Source organism: Neoarius graeffei, chromosome 23, assembly GCF_027579695.1.
Source record: "Neoarius graeffei isolate fNeoGra1 chromosome 23, fNeoGra1.pri, whole genome shotgun sequence".
In the NCBI taxonomy this organism is placed as follows: Eukaryota; Metazoa; Chordata; class Actinopteri; order Siluriformes; family Ariidae; genus Neoarius; species Neoarius graeffei.
Genome location: NC_083591.1, coordinates 50,529,613 through 50,542,783, shown reverse-complemented (window position 1 = coordinate 50,542,783; position 13,171 = coordinate 50,529,613). Strand labels below are relative to the sequence as shown.

At 41.9% G+C, this 13,171-nt stretch overlaps 1 protein-coding gene across 1 annotated transcript; it reads left to right on the top strand.

Annotated features, from left to right (window-relative positions):
* The first annotated feature begins 758 nt into the window (after nt 1-758).
* LOC132871266 (purine nucleoside phosphorylase-like) lies at nt 759-10,568 on the top strand. The gene is made up of 6 exons (XM_060905387.1): nt 759-876; nt 6,694-6,863; nt 7,120-7,223; nt 7,743-7,918; nt 8,083-8,273; nt 9,659-10,568. The coding sequence occupies exons 1-6, from the start codon at nt 854-856 to the stop codon at nt 9,871-9,873; spliced, it is 879 nt and encodes a 292-aa protein (XP_060761370.1). The 5' UTR covers nt 759-853; the 3' UTR covers nt 9,874-10,568.
* Nucleotides 10,569-13,171: the final 2,603 nt, after the last annotated feature.

Here is a 13,171-nt window from a genome sequence, read left to right as displayed (position 1 = left end):
TATATATGGCACGGTGGTGTAGTGGTTAGCGCTGTCGCCTCACAGCAAGAAGGTCCGGGTTCAAGCCCCGTGCCCGGCGAGGGCCTTTCTGTGCGGAGTTTGCATGTTCTCCCCGTGTCCACGTGGGTTTCCTCCGGGTGCTCCGGTTTCCCCCACAGTCCAAAGATTAGGTTAGGTTAACTGGTGACTCTAAATTGACCGTAGGTGTGAATGTGAGTGTGAATGGTTGTCTGTGTCTATGTGTCAGCCTTGTGATGACCTGGCGACTTGTCCAGGGTGTACCCCGCCTTTCGCCCGTAGTCAGCTGGGATAGCTTGCCTGCGACCCTGTAGAACAGGATAAAGCGGCTACAGATAATGGATGGATGGATGGATGGATGGAAACACCCCTGCATTGAACGTTACTGGGAAATGGTGCATGAGAAAAGTTTTGTTTAGGAGCTAAGACTGATACCTTGGTGGTCCTGCACTAGCAATAAAAATGTCCTCAACATCTGGAAAACACAGCAGCAGCCAAGAAATGTTAATCAGAATATTCTAGTATAGACGTGCTATTTCAGAACGTGTTGCAAGGTGGAATTTTCCTTTCAAATGCGCTTTTCCGAACACATGATCAACCTCCAGAAGTGAGGAGAGCGCAGCTGCAGCCGAGCCCTCAGGATTCAGCCAATAGCAGCGCAAGAAAGTGACGTTCGGGGGAGTGGGCGGGGCTTATATATATACGCCTGGTAGCGGAGATTCCATTCAGTGACGACAAGAGAGTCAGCACGCGCAGCATCTTTAGCTGAAGTAGTCTATCTACGAACTGTTTTTCGGGTTTATTTTATTTCAAAGAGCTTCAGAAAAGTCCACAAATGTATCCCGAGTCTTCCTCAGAGTGAGTGAATATTTTTTATATTATTTTTTTAAACATAGCTGAAGAGAGACTGGAGTGTTCGGGTTAGCCCGGAGCGTTAGCATCCTTAGTGTAAACCAGCACGCGCTTCAGCACAAGGCGGAAGATGATGAAATGTGTGAAAGTAATACAGTGGGAGGGCTGTTTGTTTGTTTGTTTGTTTTTCCCCCAAAAAAATGTTCCAGTGAAGCGGATATGGTTTTATTTTTGCTTGTTTTGTTGCTTAATCTATTTACTACAGAGTTAAATTTCAATGTTTAGGTTTTAAAGTGTGTGAAGTTGTGTGTTATGGGATGATAAAAGACCTAGACCACTAAAGAATTGCATTGTGGTCCAAAATATTTGCCATATATATATATATTACTTGGTATTAATTATTTAGAATCATCTTGTTCTTTTCATTTTCGACAGTTCTGGATGATTATAAAGAATTAACATTCCACGTTCTTGTTTGTTTTCGAATTCGGTTATGCTGTAGTTGTTTGTTTGTTTGTTTTATCATCATAACAGTCATCATCCTTGATATAACTGATTGCTCTGATGCTGAAAAGCATGTGGTGTGGACGTGATGCCTGGGGTCGTCCCAAATTGCGCCTTTAGAGCGCCACATGTGGTAACTACAAGCAGGTGCATTTGTTTCGGAGACGATTATGGGCGTCTGACCGTAACCATGGTAACCCTTCCGACCGCGCGCGTGCGCGCATGCTGCGACGTGACTTCAGTCATGTTTCCGGAAGGAAACTGACTCACATTTCCACCCTTTTTTTTTTTTTTTTTAATTTCAGGTCACATCAGTTGTCGAAAATATTTCTTTTCAGGCATTTTTTGGTTTTGGAATATATCCCCTTTTTTTTTTATTCCATTTTTGAAAAAATAAATAATATCAGTGTCTAAGTCTCATCATCTGTAGCCGCTTTATCCTGTTCTACAGGGTCGCAGGCAAGCTGGAGCCTATCCCAGCTGACTACGGGCGAAAGGCGGGGTACACCCTGGACAAGTCGCCAGGTCATCACAGGGCTGACACATAGACACAGACAACACTCACATTCACACCTACGGTCAATTTAGAGCCACCAGTTAACCAAACCTGCATGTCTTTGGACTGTGGGGGAAACCGGAGCACCCGGAGGAAACCCACGCGGACACGGGGAGAACATGCAAACTCCGCACAGAAAGGCCCTCGCCGGGCATGGGGCTCGAACCCGGACCTTCTTGCTGTGAGGCGACAGCGCTAACCACTACACCACCGTGCCGCCCTCAGTGTCTAAGTATCTCGAACATTTGTTTAGTCTTTTATAATACTGTACCTGTATGTTATATTTCCATTTTTAACACAAACTACGACATCCTTTATTAATCCATAATGGTGAAATTAATTTGTTCGAGACATGATGGTAATAAAGGGTAATAAATAAGGAATTTGTTTTGGTGATTGGTGCTTGAACATTTAAAATTTTTTTAAAAAAAGACAAGTTGTTATATGAATAGAATAAAAAAATAAAAAGAATCTGAAATATACAAGTTTGAAAAGTCAGCATTTTCACTCTGATAAATGTTTGCTTTAGACACAGTGAATAATAAACACAGTGTGAATATAAAGTGACAGGATCTAACAGGAAATGAAGTCATATAACCTAATCTCTAAACATTTATAGGTGACAAATTAAAGGAAAGACCAACATAACCAAATTCCTTAAAACACAAAAACAGCTTCGATACAACTTGGCACTGATTCGACAAACACAAAGGATTGTGGCTGACCCTTCTCACCCTGGACACAAACTTCTGAAATCATTCCACTCTGGTAGGTGGTTACGGTCCATTAGAACCAATGGTGAATGGATTAACGGTCCATTAATCCATAATGGTGAAATTAATTTGTTCGAGACATGATGGTAATAAAGGGCGGCAAGGTTCTGGGTTCGAGCCCAGCAGTCGGCAACGGCCTTTTTGTGTGGAGTTTGCATGTTCTGTCCGTGTCTGCGTGGGTTTCCTCCCCCAAAGACATGCAGGTTAGGTTAATTGGTGGCTCTAAATTGACCGTAGGTGTGAATGTGAGTGTTTGTCTCAGTGTGTCAGCCCTGCGATGACCTGGCGACTTGGCCAGGGTGAATCTCACCTCTTGCCCATAATCAGCTGGGATAGGCTCCAGCTTGCCTGCGACCCTGTAGAACAGGATAAGCGGCTACAGATAATGGATGGATGGATGATGGTAAGAAGAACAGTAAGACAGAAATCGAACTTAGAAATAAAAATGACAGATGCGGTGACTTTATTTGCCTTTCTATTTCTTTTGTTTTTCTCTTGGGATCCCGAAAGAAAAGAAAGCACCAGGAAGTAGAACAAATTCCTGATTAAACTCAGCATCCTGCATCTGGAATAAACCTGAGATGGGATATTTAAAAAAGTACACCTGGATGTGATGGTCACATGGATGTCCACATAGTTTTGGCCATGTAGTGCATGTTTTAGACATCTAAACTAATACCTTGGTCTGTCTGTCTATCACAGCACCTTTGGGTTGTGTAGTTGTCTTATTGAGCCTGATTTATTAATATACTGTGTATAAATACGAATTAACAGGGAAATCAACCTGGTGACTGTCATGCTGTGAGAAAAATTTCCATCAGTCGGTTAACACCGGGCACGTAATTTAAATTATGCATGAAAGCACAAGTCCGAGTCCTCTATTATGCTTGTTTTATACTGTCTCTACTTAAGTCCATACAGATGGGGTGAATATTTCCATTTTGTGTACTCTGTAAACACCGTCATGCGTTTAACTGAACTGAACTGTCTTGCAAATACTGTACATCTGCCCCAATCTCAACTATCCACGTCTGTCACGTTTCCTACATACTGCTGCGTCATTGTTCGGATGTTAGTTTCCTTTATAAAAATTAAACACATTGTCATGCCAGTGGAGTATGAATGCGAAGGACGGTGCTGTACCCTGTGACATGTCGTATGAATACTGCTTTGATAGATTTATTACATGCAGTATTGAAAGAATGTTCTACAACCTGCTCTACAGATCAGAGAATCAGAACCAAGTTTATTCCGAAGTACATTCTCACATACAAGGAATTTGTTTTGGTGATTGGTGCTTGAACAGTTAAGAATTAAAAAAAAAAAAAAAAAGACAAAAAGTTGTTATATGAATAGAATAAAAAAAAAAATCTGAAATATACAAGCTTGAAAAGTGGACATATTTAAAGGGTGTGTGTATGGGTTGTTTTGAAGTCCAAGTTGTACAGTATGTCTTGGAATGTGCAAAAATAATTCAGGGGATGAAGATGATGAAGATATAGAAGAGCCATGACATGAATGTGTAAGAAGAAGAGAATAACTAGCCAAGCTGTACAGGGTGTACCGGATTGTGCAATAAAAATTCACGGAAGGAAGCTGTACGACATCACGACCATGAAATGTGCAAAATGATGGTTCAGAGAGGAAGTGTACGTCACAGATTGAAAGTGAGGTTAGAGTCACTGATTGATGATTGAGGCCAGCTGCAGTGGGGAAAACGCTGGCCTTATGGCATAAGGTTTTGGTTCTAATGGACCGTAACCACCTACCAGAGTGGAGTGATTCCAAAAGTTTGTGTCCGGGGTGAGAAGGGTCGGCCACAATCCTTTGTGTTTGTCGAATCAGTGCCAAGTTGTATCAAAGCTGTTTTTGTGTTTTAAGGAATTTGGTTATGTCAAGGACACGTTATCCTAATGGGCTTCATGGGCAGCTAGCTGCCCAGGGTCTCGGCCACTAGGGGGCCTCGGAGGTAGCGAGATCGGAAAATCTCATCTCATTATCTCTAGCCGCTTTATCCTTCTACAGCAGGGGTGTCAAACCTGATCCATAAAGGGCCGTGTGGCTGCAGGTTTTCATTCCAGCCATGCAGCAGCACCCTGATTTGGCTTATTCAATCAACTGACACACCCACCCTTTAATCAAGGGTGGGTGTGGCTGCAAGTATTTGACTGTGTGAAGACAGTTCAGTTGATTGAATGAGCCAAGTCAGGTGTGCTGCTGCATGGCTGGAATGAAAACCTGCAGCCACAAGGCCCTTTATGGATCAGGTTTGACACCCCTGTTCTACAGGGTCGCAGGCAAACTGGAGCCTATCCCAGCTGACTACGGGCGAAAGGCGGGGTACACCCTGGACAAGTCGCCAGGTCATCACAGGGCTGACACATAGACACAGACAACCATTCACACTCACATTCACACCTACGGTCAATTTAGAGTCACCAGTTAACCTAACCTGCATGTCTTTGGACTGTGGGGGAAACCGGAGCACCCGGAGGAAACCCACGCGGACACGGGGAGAACATGCAAACTCCACACAGAAAGGCCCTCGCCGGCCCCGGGGCTCGAACCCAGGACCTTCTTGCTGTGAGGCGACAGTGCTAACCACTACACCACCGTGCCGCCCCAGATCGGAAAATATGAAACGATATTTTCAGAAGTTTTGATCATATTGATAACATTTCTGATGCATTTCGCCACCCGTGAGGAAGCCCACCTTGTCCCGTCGCATAAATCACCCGTCATTGTCAATATGATCACTGTCCACCATGTATTCACATGCTACGCCAGCTTGAGTTCAATGATTTAATAATGACTTCGCTTTCCAGAAAAGTAGGAAAGTGCCCTTGTAAGTTGACCCATGGCTGTCAAACCGAATGCGCAAAGCTGTGTGCCACTGCTGTTTGGGACATTACGTGTGTGAAAGGATGAAATGTTTCACATAGCCTAACATTTTGAGATTTATTTCTGAGAAGCAAGATATTTTTCTTTCTTTGTTATCGCTCTTTGTTTTCACAAGTTAAAAGTCGCCTGGATTCCAAAATGAAAACGAACGGTTATATACCAAATGAATGTTCTTGTTCTGAATACTAAAGAAACTGTTGTAGGCCGAGGTTATGTTCCTGACATGTTGTTCATTGACTCACTCATTCAAAGGCTTCTTGAGGCTCAACTTTAGTTAACCAGACTTGTTAACCGTGATGTCTGATGGATTTTTTCACCATGCAATTGCCTATTTCACCATTGCTTTTTCTCGATTAAATAGGTGTTGATGGATATAAAGTTTTATCGTTCAATAGTATTTCTAATTGTGCCACTGGCATTATTTAAGTTTCTGTGTCTAGTTAGACAGGCACGCCCGAGGGGGTGAATTTGCTGAGCGCAGCTGACAACAGGCGTGGGTAGGGCCTCGGGGGGGTGTCTGCCCAGGGCCTCGGCAAGGGTTATGTTAGTCTTTCCTTTAATTTGTCACCTATAAATGTTTAGAGATTAGGTTATATGACTTCATTTCCTGTTAGATCCTGTCACTTTATATTCACACTGTGTCTAAAGCAAACATCATTTATCAGCGTGACAATGCTGACTGCATTTTGTGATGTTAAGAATCATTGTTTGTATTTACAGTATATGAGTGTGTTTGGGAAAAAAAAACTGAGAAACATTGTCAAGTATGACATTTTCAAAACCTACATGATTCAGTGTTACGTTACAATGTGATTTCTTTCAATCAGTTTGCCTATTATTTTTTGGAGTTGTAAGGAGATCTATGCTAAAATCAACAGTACAACGCGGTAGTTTTGTGTTTGTTTATCACAGTGCTCTTTACATCATATTTTCTCTCTTGTATAACCTGTCAGACATGCCATGTGAAGCTCTCTCATCCACTTCCTTTTTCCCCTCCCCCATAACTCACCTTGTGTACGCGGGTACCGTACTGTTTTTCTAGAATGTCGTGTTGACTGGATACCTTTCTGTTCATTCCCTGTCCTTCAGATGTGGTTATGAGGCCTGCAAGGCTACAGCTGACTGGCTGCAGGAGCAGGCTCCTGTCCGCCCCCTGGTGGGCATCGTGTGTGGCTCAGGCCTCGGCGGGCTCGCTGACATGCTGAAAGATCAGAAGGTCTTTAATTACAGCGATATCCCCAACTTTCCACAAAGCACAGGTGAGTTAGCACATTATATAAATATGTTTAAACATCTAATCTGTATGTGTGTTGATCACTTAATATCACAGATTTGTGTCGTATCAAGATTCACAATTTAAAGCAACGAATCAAAGATCTGGACACCCGATCACTGGTTATCATGCGTTATCGGTTTGCTGTGACTATTAACTCTCATTTTGCTTATCTTTAAGTGATTGTGATTGCATAATGGCTGCCGTATCACTTCTCTAATTGGTTGCGGTGTGTCTCGTAGTGCATGGTCATGCTGGTCGGTTGGTATTTGGCACTCTTAAAGGAAAGCCATGTGTTTGCATGCAGGGACGGTTCCACCTCTATGAAGGATATTCCACCCAAAAGGTGACTTTCAAGGAACTGAAATTTCTTTACTACTCAGTTATATTACTAATTAGTATTGTAGATTATGACAGCCTGTGATGTGATTCTTTGTAAAAACTTCTGTTTGTGGTACTGATTGCAAGCAACCATAACCCGTGACACATTCAATTTGTGGCATCGCGTTTACTGTAATAACATATTTATAACACTGTGATTGCTGCAGTGTTGAGAAGTTTTTGTTCATCACAGTATGCTGATGAAATCAGTAAATGGATAAATATTAATATCAAGGTACTTTAAGTTTAGTATTGAATGCATGGAGGATTATTTTCATTTGCCAGCAATACATTTCAACTGAAATGAAACCTCTATGATACCGTAACGCTTATAAAAACAGCACGTAGTCTAGTCTATTCACTGTCTCTAGTATTCTTGTAGTCTAGCATCCTTTACTGTGTGGTAATAGTTTTGCGACAATGTCGTGGGAGTGTCTTTGGTTGGTGGATGGCGTTATATCATGCTGTGTTCTTTCTTTGTTAGCTCACCATGCCCATACGCATCTTTAAGCTGATGGGCGTCGAGCTGTTGATCTTGACGAATGCCGCAGGAGGACTGAACCAAGACTACAAAGTTGGAGACATCATGATCATCAAAGACCACCTCAACCTGCCAGGTTTCGCTGGAAACAATCCCTTGTGTGGACACAATGATGAGAGGTAAGGGGGCAGGAGGGAAGCACATTGGTGTATGTGTGAATGTTTGTAGTGTACAAAGTGTATGTAATCATGATTGTTTTTCTTCTAGAAAACATCACATTGAATCATATAAGTAAAGGGTGCTCATAATTTTCTCTCTCTCTCTCTCTCTCTCTCTCTCTCAGGTTTGGGACCCGTTTCCCATGCATGTCGGATGCCTATGACAAGCAGATGAGGCAGCTGGCTCAAGAAGTGGGGGCGGAGCTTGGTTTCTCTGACTTCATGAAGGAGGGTGTGTACTGTGTGCTCGGTGGGCCGTCCTTTGAGACCATCGCTGAATGCAGAATGCTTAACTCTCTGGGTGCCGATGCCGTGGGTGAGTTGTGGGGCAACAACCCGTACCGTTACATAATAGTTACCATAAAAGTGCTTCAGAGCCTGATGCTTCTCAAAGGCTATGTTCACACTGCAGGCTGAAGTGACTCAAATCCGATCTTTTCGCCCATATGTGACCTGTATCCGATCTTTTATTGACAATATGAACGACACAGATCCGATTTTTTCAAATCCGACCCAGGCCGTTTGGATATGTGGTCCTAATTCCGATTCCTATCCGCTCTTTTCATATGCGACTTCAGTCTGAACCGCCAGGTCGCATTCATCCGACTTACACGTCATCAACAAGCCACAAACGTCACTATTCTGCGCTGAAGTAGGCGGCGGGTCTCTCAAAAAAGTTACAACAACATGGCGCATAATCACGGGCGCAGATAGAGGGTGGGACGAGTCATATTTAAATTCACCTCATTCGGTCCCCCCCACTTGTAGGGAGGAAAAAACGTCTATGCTGTCTTTCTTTGCATAAGGCAAACCTCACGGAAAAATCAAAAGACTAATTACCATTCGGTTTATTGAGGTGCACAGCAGTGTATACATAGTTGCAACAATTCATATAAAACAAAACAAAGACTGATATTCGGTTGGTTGAGCTGCGCAGACTGCACAGGTTGCGAGCTCGAGCTTGGTTGCTATGGTTACTAACAACAAGTTTGACAGGCATATCAGGGTTGGGGTTGGTTTGCTGGCAGCTTTGTCCCCCCCAGTTCAAAAAACGTATCTGCGCCCCTGCGCATGACATCGATGCGAGGGACGCTTCGGGCTGTGAAGGTTCTGAATCTTCTCAATGGAAGGACGCAGAGGTTAGGGAGCTGATTTCCATTTGGGGGGATGCAGCTATTCAAGCTAGATTGGATGAGTCATACCACAACCGGGCGGTTTTACTTCCGTAAACACTGGCCATGCTCACTGCGTGTGACGTCGTCGTATCCTGCAATGCGCATGCGGAACACTTTTAGGTCGCTTTTCGTTCATACTGAGGATCACATACAAGTCGCATATATTTGTTAATGTGAACGACCTCACAAAAAAATCGGATTTCACAAAAAAATCGGAATTGAGCATTAAGCCTTGCAGTGTGAACGTAGCGTTAGAAATCGTCTGTAAAATATTTCAACCCCTTTAGTACAGATTTATGTTGCGGAAATTAAAAAAAAAAACATTAAAATGGTTAAGCACGTTATTTATATCTGAATAACAAGATAATACAATATGAGCTATTTATTAGATTCCACTTGACTGTAATAACTTGGATAGGGGTGCGTTGTGATTTCCACAGTAACAAAATAAGGCTCAAAGACACCCGGGGGCCCCGGAACCCCATTTTGTGAGCTTTTCTCTAATCTGTCTATCACTGTTGCATAGGAATGAGCACAGTCCATGAGGTGATCGTGGCCCGCCACTCTGGAATGCAAGTCTTTGCCCTTTCCCTCATAACCAACAAGGCCGTGATGGACTATGACAGTGAAGAGAAGGCCAACCACGAGGAGGTTCTGCAGACGGGAGAGCAGCGCTCCCAGCAGCTGCTAAAGCTGGTCTCCACCATTGTGTCTCGCATCCCTCAGCCTACTGAGATCTAACTCAGAGCTGTACAACAACTATAAACAGAATCACACTCCCCTCTAGATTCATATCATCCTTGTACACCAGGCATCCTACTATGATGATCTGAATATTGCACTCGTACCTTCTTGCCCGTTTAATAAGTATCTTGCTTATACTGTACTTTTAATGTTTACATTCCTAATGAAAAGAGTTTTGAAAGATTTCCAATGTAATGTCTTAATTAACGATGATGCACTAATTTATATTGTATCTGAACAGAATGTGGGCTGTCAAGTATTGTAGAAATACCGCTTAATTACTAACTTAACATGTCCCTTGGACCAGACTATTTATTAGATGTACAGTAACAGTCAAAAGTTTGTACACACGTACTCATTCATAGTAATAAGTAAGTGTGTACAAACTTTTGACTGATGCTGTTTTCTGACACAAATATAACTTAAGTTGAGGAGTGATGGATAAAAATGTTATTTTAATTTTTTTTCCTTGTAACGCTGTTGGATAGCTGCCAGTGCTACCCTTTAAAAACATATTTAAGTAAAAACATTAAGTTAAATATTTTTATAAAGATTTTTTTGTATCTAATACTGTGGTGAGGACCATTTTGCGAAGCATGTACCGTATTAAATTCACAAATCTAAAATTCTGCAGTTTATTTTTAAGTCTCTTTGGTTGATCACAATAAACACAATAAAGGCCAGACATTTTGCATGGACTGATTAAGTGGTTTTATTGTGTCTCATTGTTATATCACCTCTTTATTACTGTCTCTCGTTCAGTCTAGCAGTATTAGTGCTATAGTACGTGCTGTAAACTTAAAACATACAACCCCGATTCCAAAAAAGTTGGGACAAAGTACAAATTGTAAATAAAAACAGAATGCAATAATTTACAAATCTCAAAAACTGATATTGTATTCACAATAGAACATAGACAACATATCAAATGTCGAAAGTGAGACATTTTGAAATTCTATGCCAAATATTGGCTCATTTGAAATTTCATGACAGCAACACATCTCAAAAAAGTTGGGACAGGGGCAATAAGAGGCTGGAAAAGTTAAAGGTACAAAAAAGGAACAGCTGGAGGACCAAATTGCAGCTCATTAGGTCAATTGGCAATAGGTCATTAACATGACTGGGTATAAAAAGAGCATCTTGGAGTGGCAGCGGCTCTCAGAAGTAAAGATGGGAAGAGGATCACCAATCCCCCTAATTCTGCGCCGACAAATAGTGGAGCAATATCAGAAAGGAGTTCGACAGTGTAAAATTGCAAAGAGTTTGAACATATCATCATCTACAGTGCATAATATCATCAAAAGATTCAGAGAATCTGGAAGAATCTCTGTGCGTAAGGGTCAAGGCCGGAAAACCATACTGGGTGCCCGTGATCTTCGGGCCCTTAGACGGCACTGCATCACATACAGGCATGCTTCTGTATTGGAAATCACAAAATGGGCTCAGGAATATTTCCAGAGAACATTATCTGTGAACACAATTCACCGTGCCATCCGCCGTTGCCAGCTAAAACTCGATAGTTCAAAGAAGCCGCCGTATCTAAACATGATCCAGAAGCGCAGACGTCTTCTCTGGGCCAAGGCTCATTTAAAATGGACTGTGGCAAAGTGGAAAACTGTTCTGTGGTCAGACGAATCAAAATTTGAAGTTCTTTATGGAAATCAGGGACGCCGTGTCATTCGGACTAAAGAGGAGAAGGACGACCCAAGTTGTTATCAGCGCTCAGTTCAGAAGCCTGCATCTCTGATGGTATGGGGTTGCATTAGTGCGTGTGGCATGGGCAGCTTACACATCTGGAAAGACACCATCAATGCTGAAAGGTATATCCAGGTTCTAGAGCAACATATGCTCCCATCCAGACGACGTCTCTTTCAGGGAAGACCTTGCATTTTCCAACATGACAATGCCAAACCACATACTGCATCAATTACAGCATCATGGCTGCGTAGAAGAAGGGTCCGGGTACTGAACTGGCCAGCCTGCAGTCCAGATCTTTCACCCATAGAAAACATTTGGTGCATCATAAAACGGAAGATACGACAAAAAAGACCTAAGACAGTTGAGCAACTAGAATCCTACATTAGACAAGAATGGGTTAACATTCCTATCCCTAAACTTGAGCAACTTGTCTCCTCAGTCCCCAGACGTTTACAGACTGTTGTAAAGAGAAAAGGGGATGTCTCACAGTGGTAAACATGGCCTTGTCCCTACTTTTTTGAGATGTGTTGTTGTCATGAAATTTAAAATCACCTAATTTTTCTCTTTAAATGATACATTTTCTCAGTTTAAACATTTGATATGTCATCTATGTTCTATTCTGAATAAAATATGGAATTTTGAAACTTCCACATCATTTCATTTCGTTTTTATTTACAATTTGTACTTTGTCCCAACTTTTTTGGAATCGGGGTTGTATACGCAGAACCATGGCCTCACTTTCATTTATAAATCAATGCATTGAGACCTCAAGAATGGCACAGGAATAGTTTTAAGCGTTAACAAGAAATCTAATATAGTAATTAACTGGGATGAAACTGGACAATTACATGGACTTAATTAGAGAATGCACTTCATTAGGATTATATCTAAAATCTTTAGCTTGCTAATGGAGAATTACTGGTCTATGGGGATTATAGCTGGAAATGACTGGGAATTAGTGGTTTATTGAAAAAACAGATACTAGCTCTCTTTTTTCTCCATGTCTTTCAGTTCAATTATGGTCCACCAGTCAGTTATAATTTATAACACGGACTGTGCCTGTTTCTCACCCCTGGATTAGAGGACGAGAATATCACAGATTCTTCTAAACTTACATGCTAATACAGACATATCTTTTGGCTTTTGGGTTACTGAATGGAACAAAAGCCAATCACCAATGGAGCTACCTTTGTTGCGACACTTATTAAAGGAGATACGCAGAACCATGGCCTTATTTTTTGTTTATAAATGCCTTGAGACCTCAAGAATGGCACAGGAATAGTTTTAAGTGTTAATAAATCTAATATAGTAATTTTTACGATTAAAGTGATTCATACAGGTGGCGGTCTGAGTGAATGACCTTGACGTCCGTAACGTCACAGCAGTAAGTCTATCGGTCTCATTGCCATTTCCATTATACTAAAACACAGAGCTGACTGCAACACCGATTGCCAAATCCAATATGCGGAACAGATCCGCTGAGGCGACCCCTAACGTACGGGAGCAGCTGAAAGAAGAAGAAAGGAAAAACAACTTAACAGTTAAAACCGTGTTTTTGGATGTGATGGAGCCGGCAAAGGAGAACTAAAGGAAATAA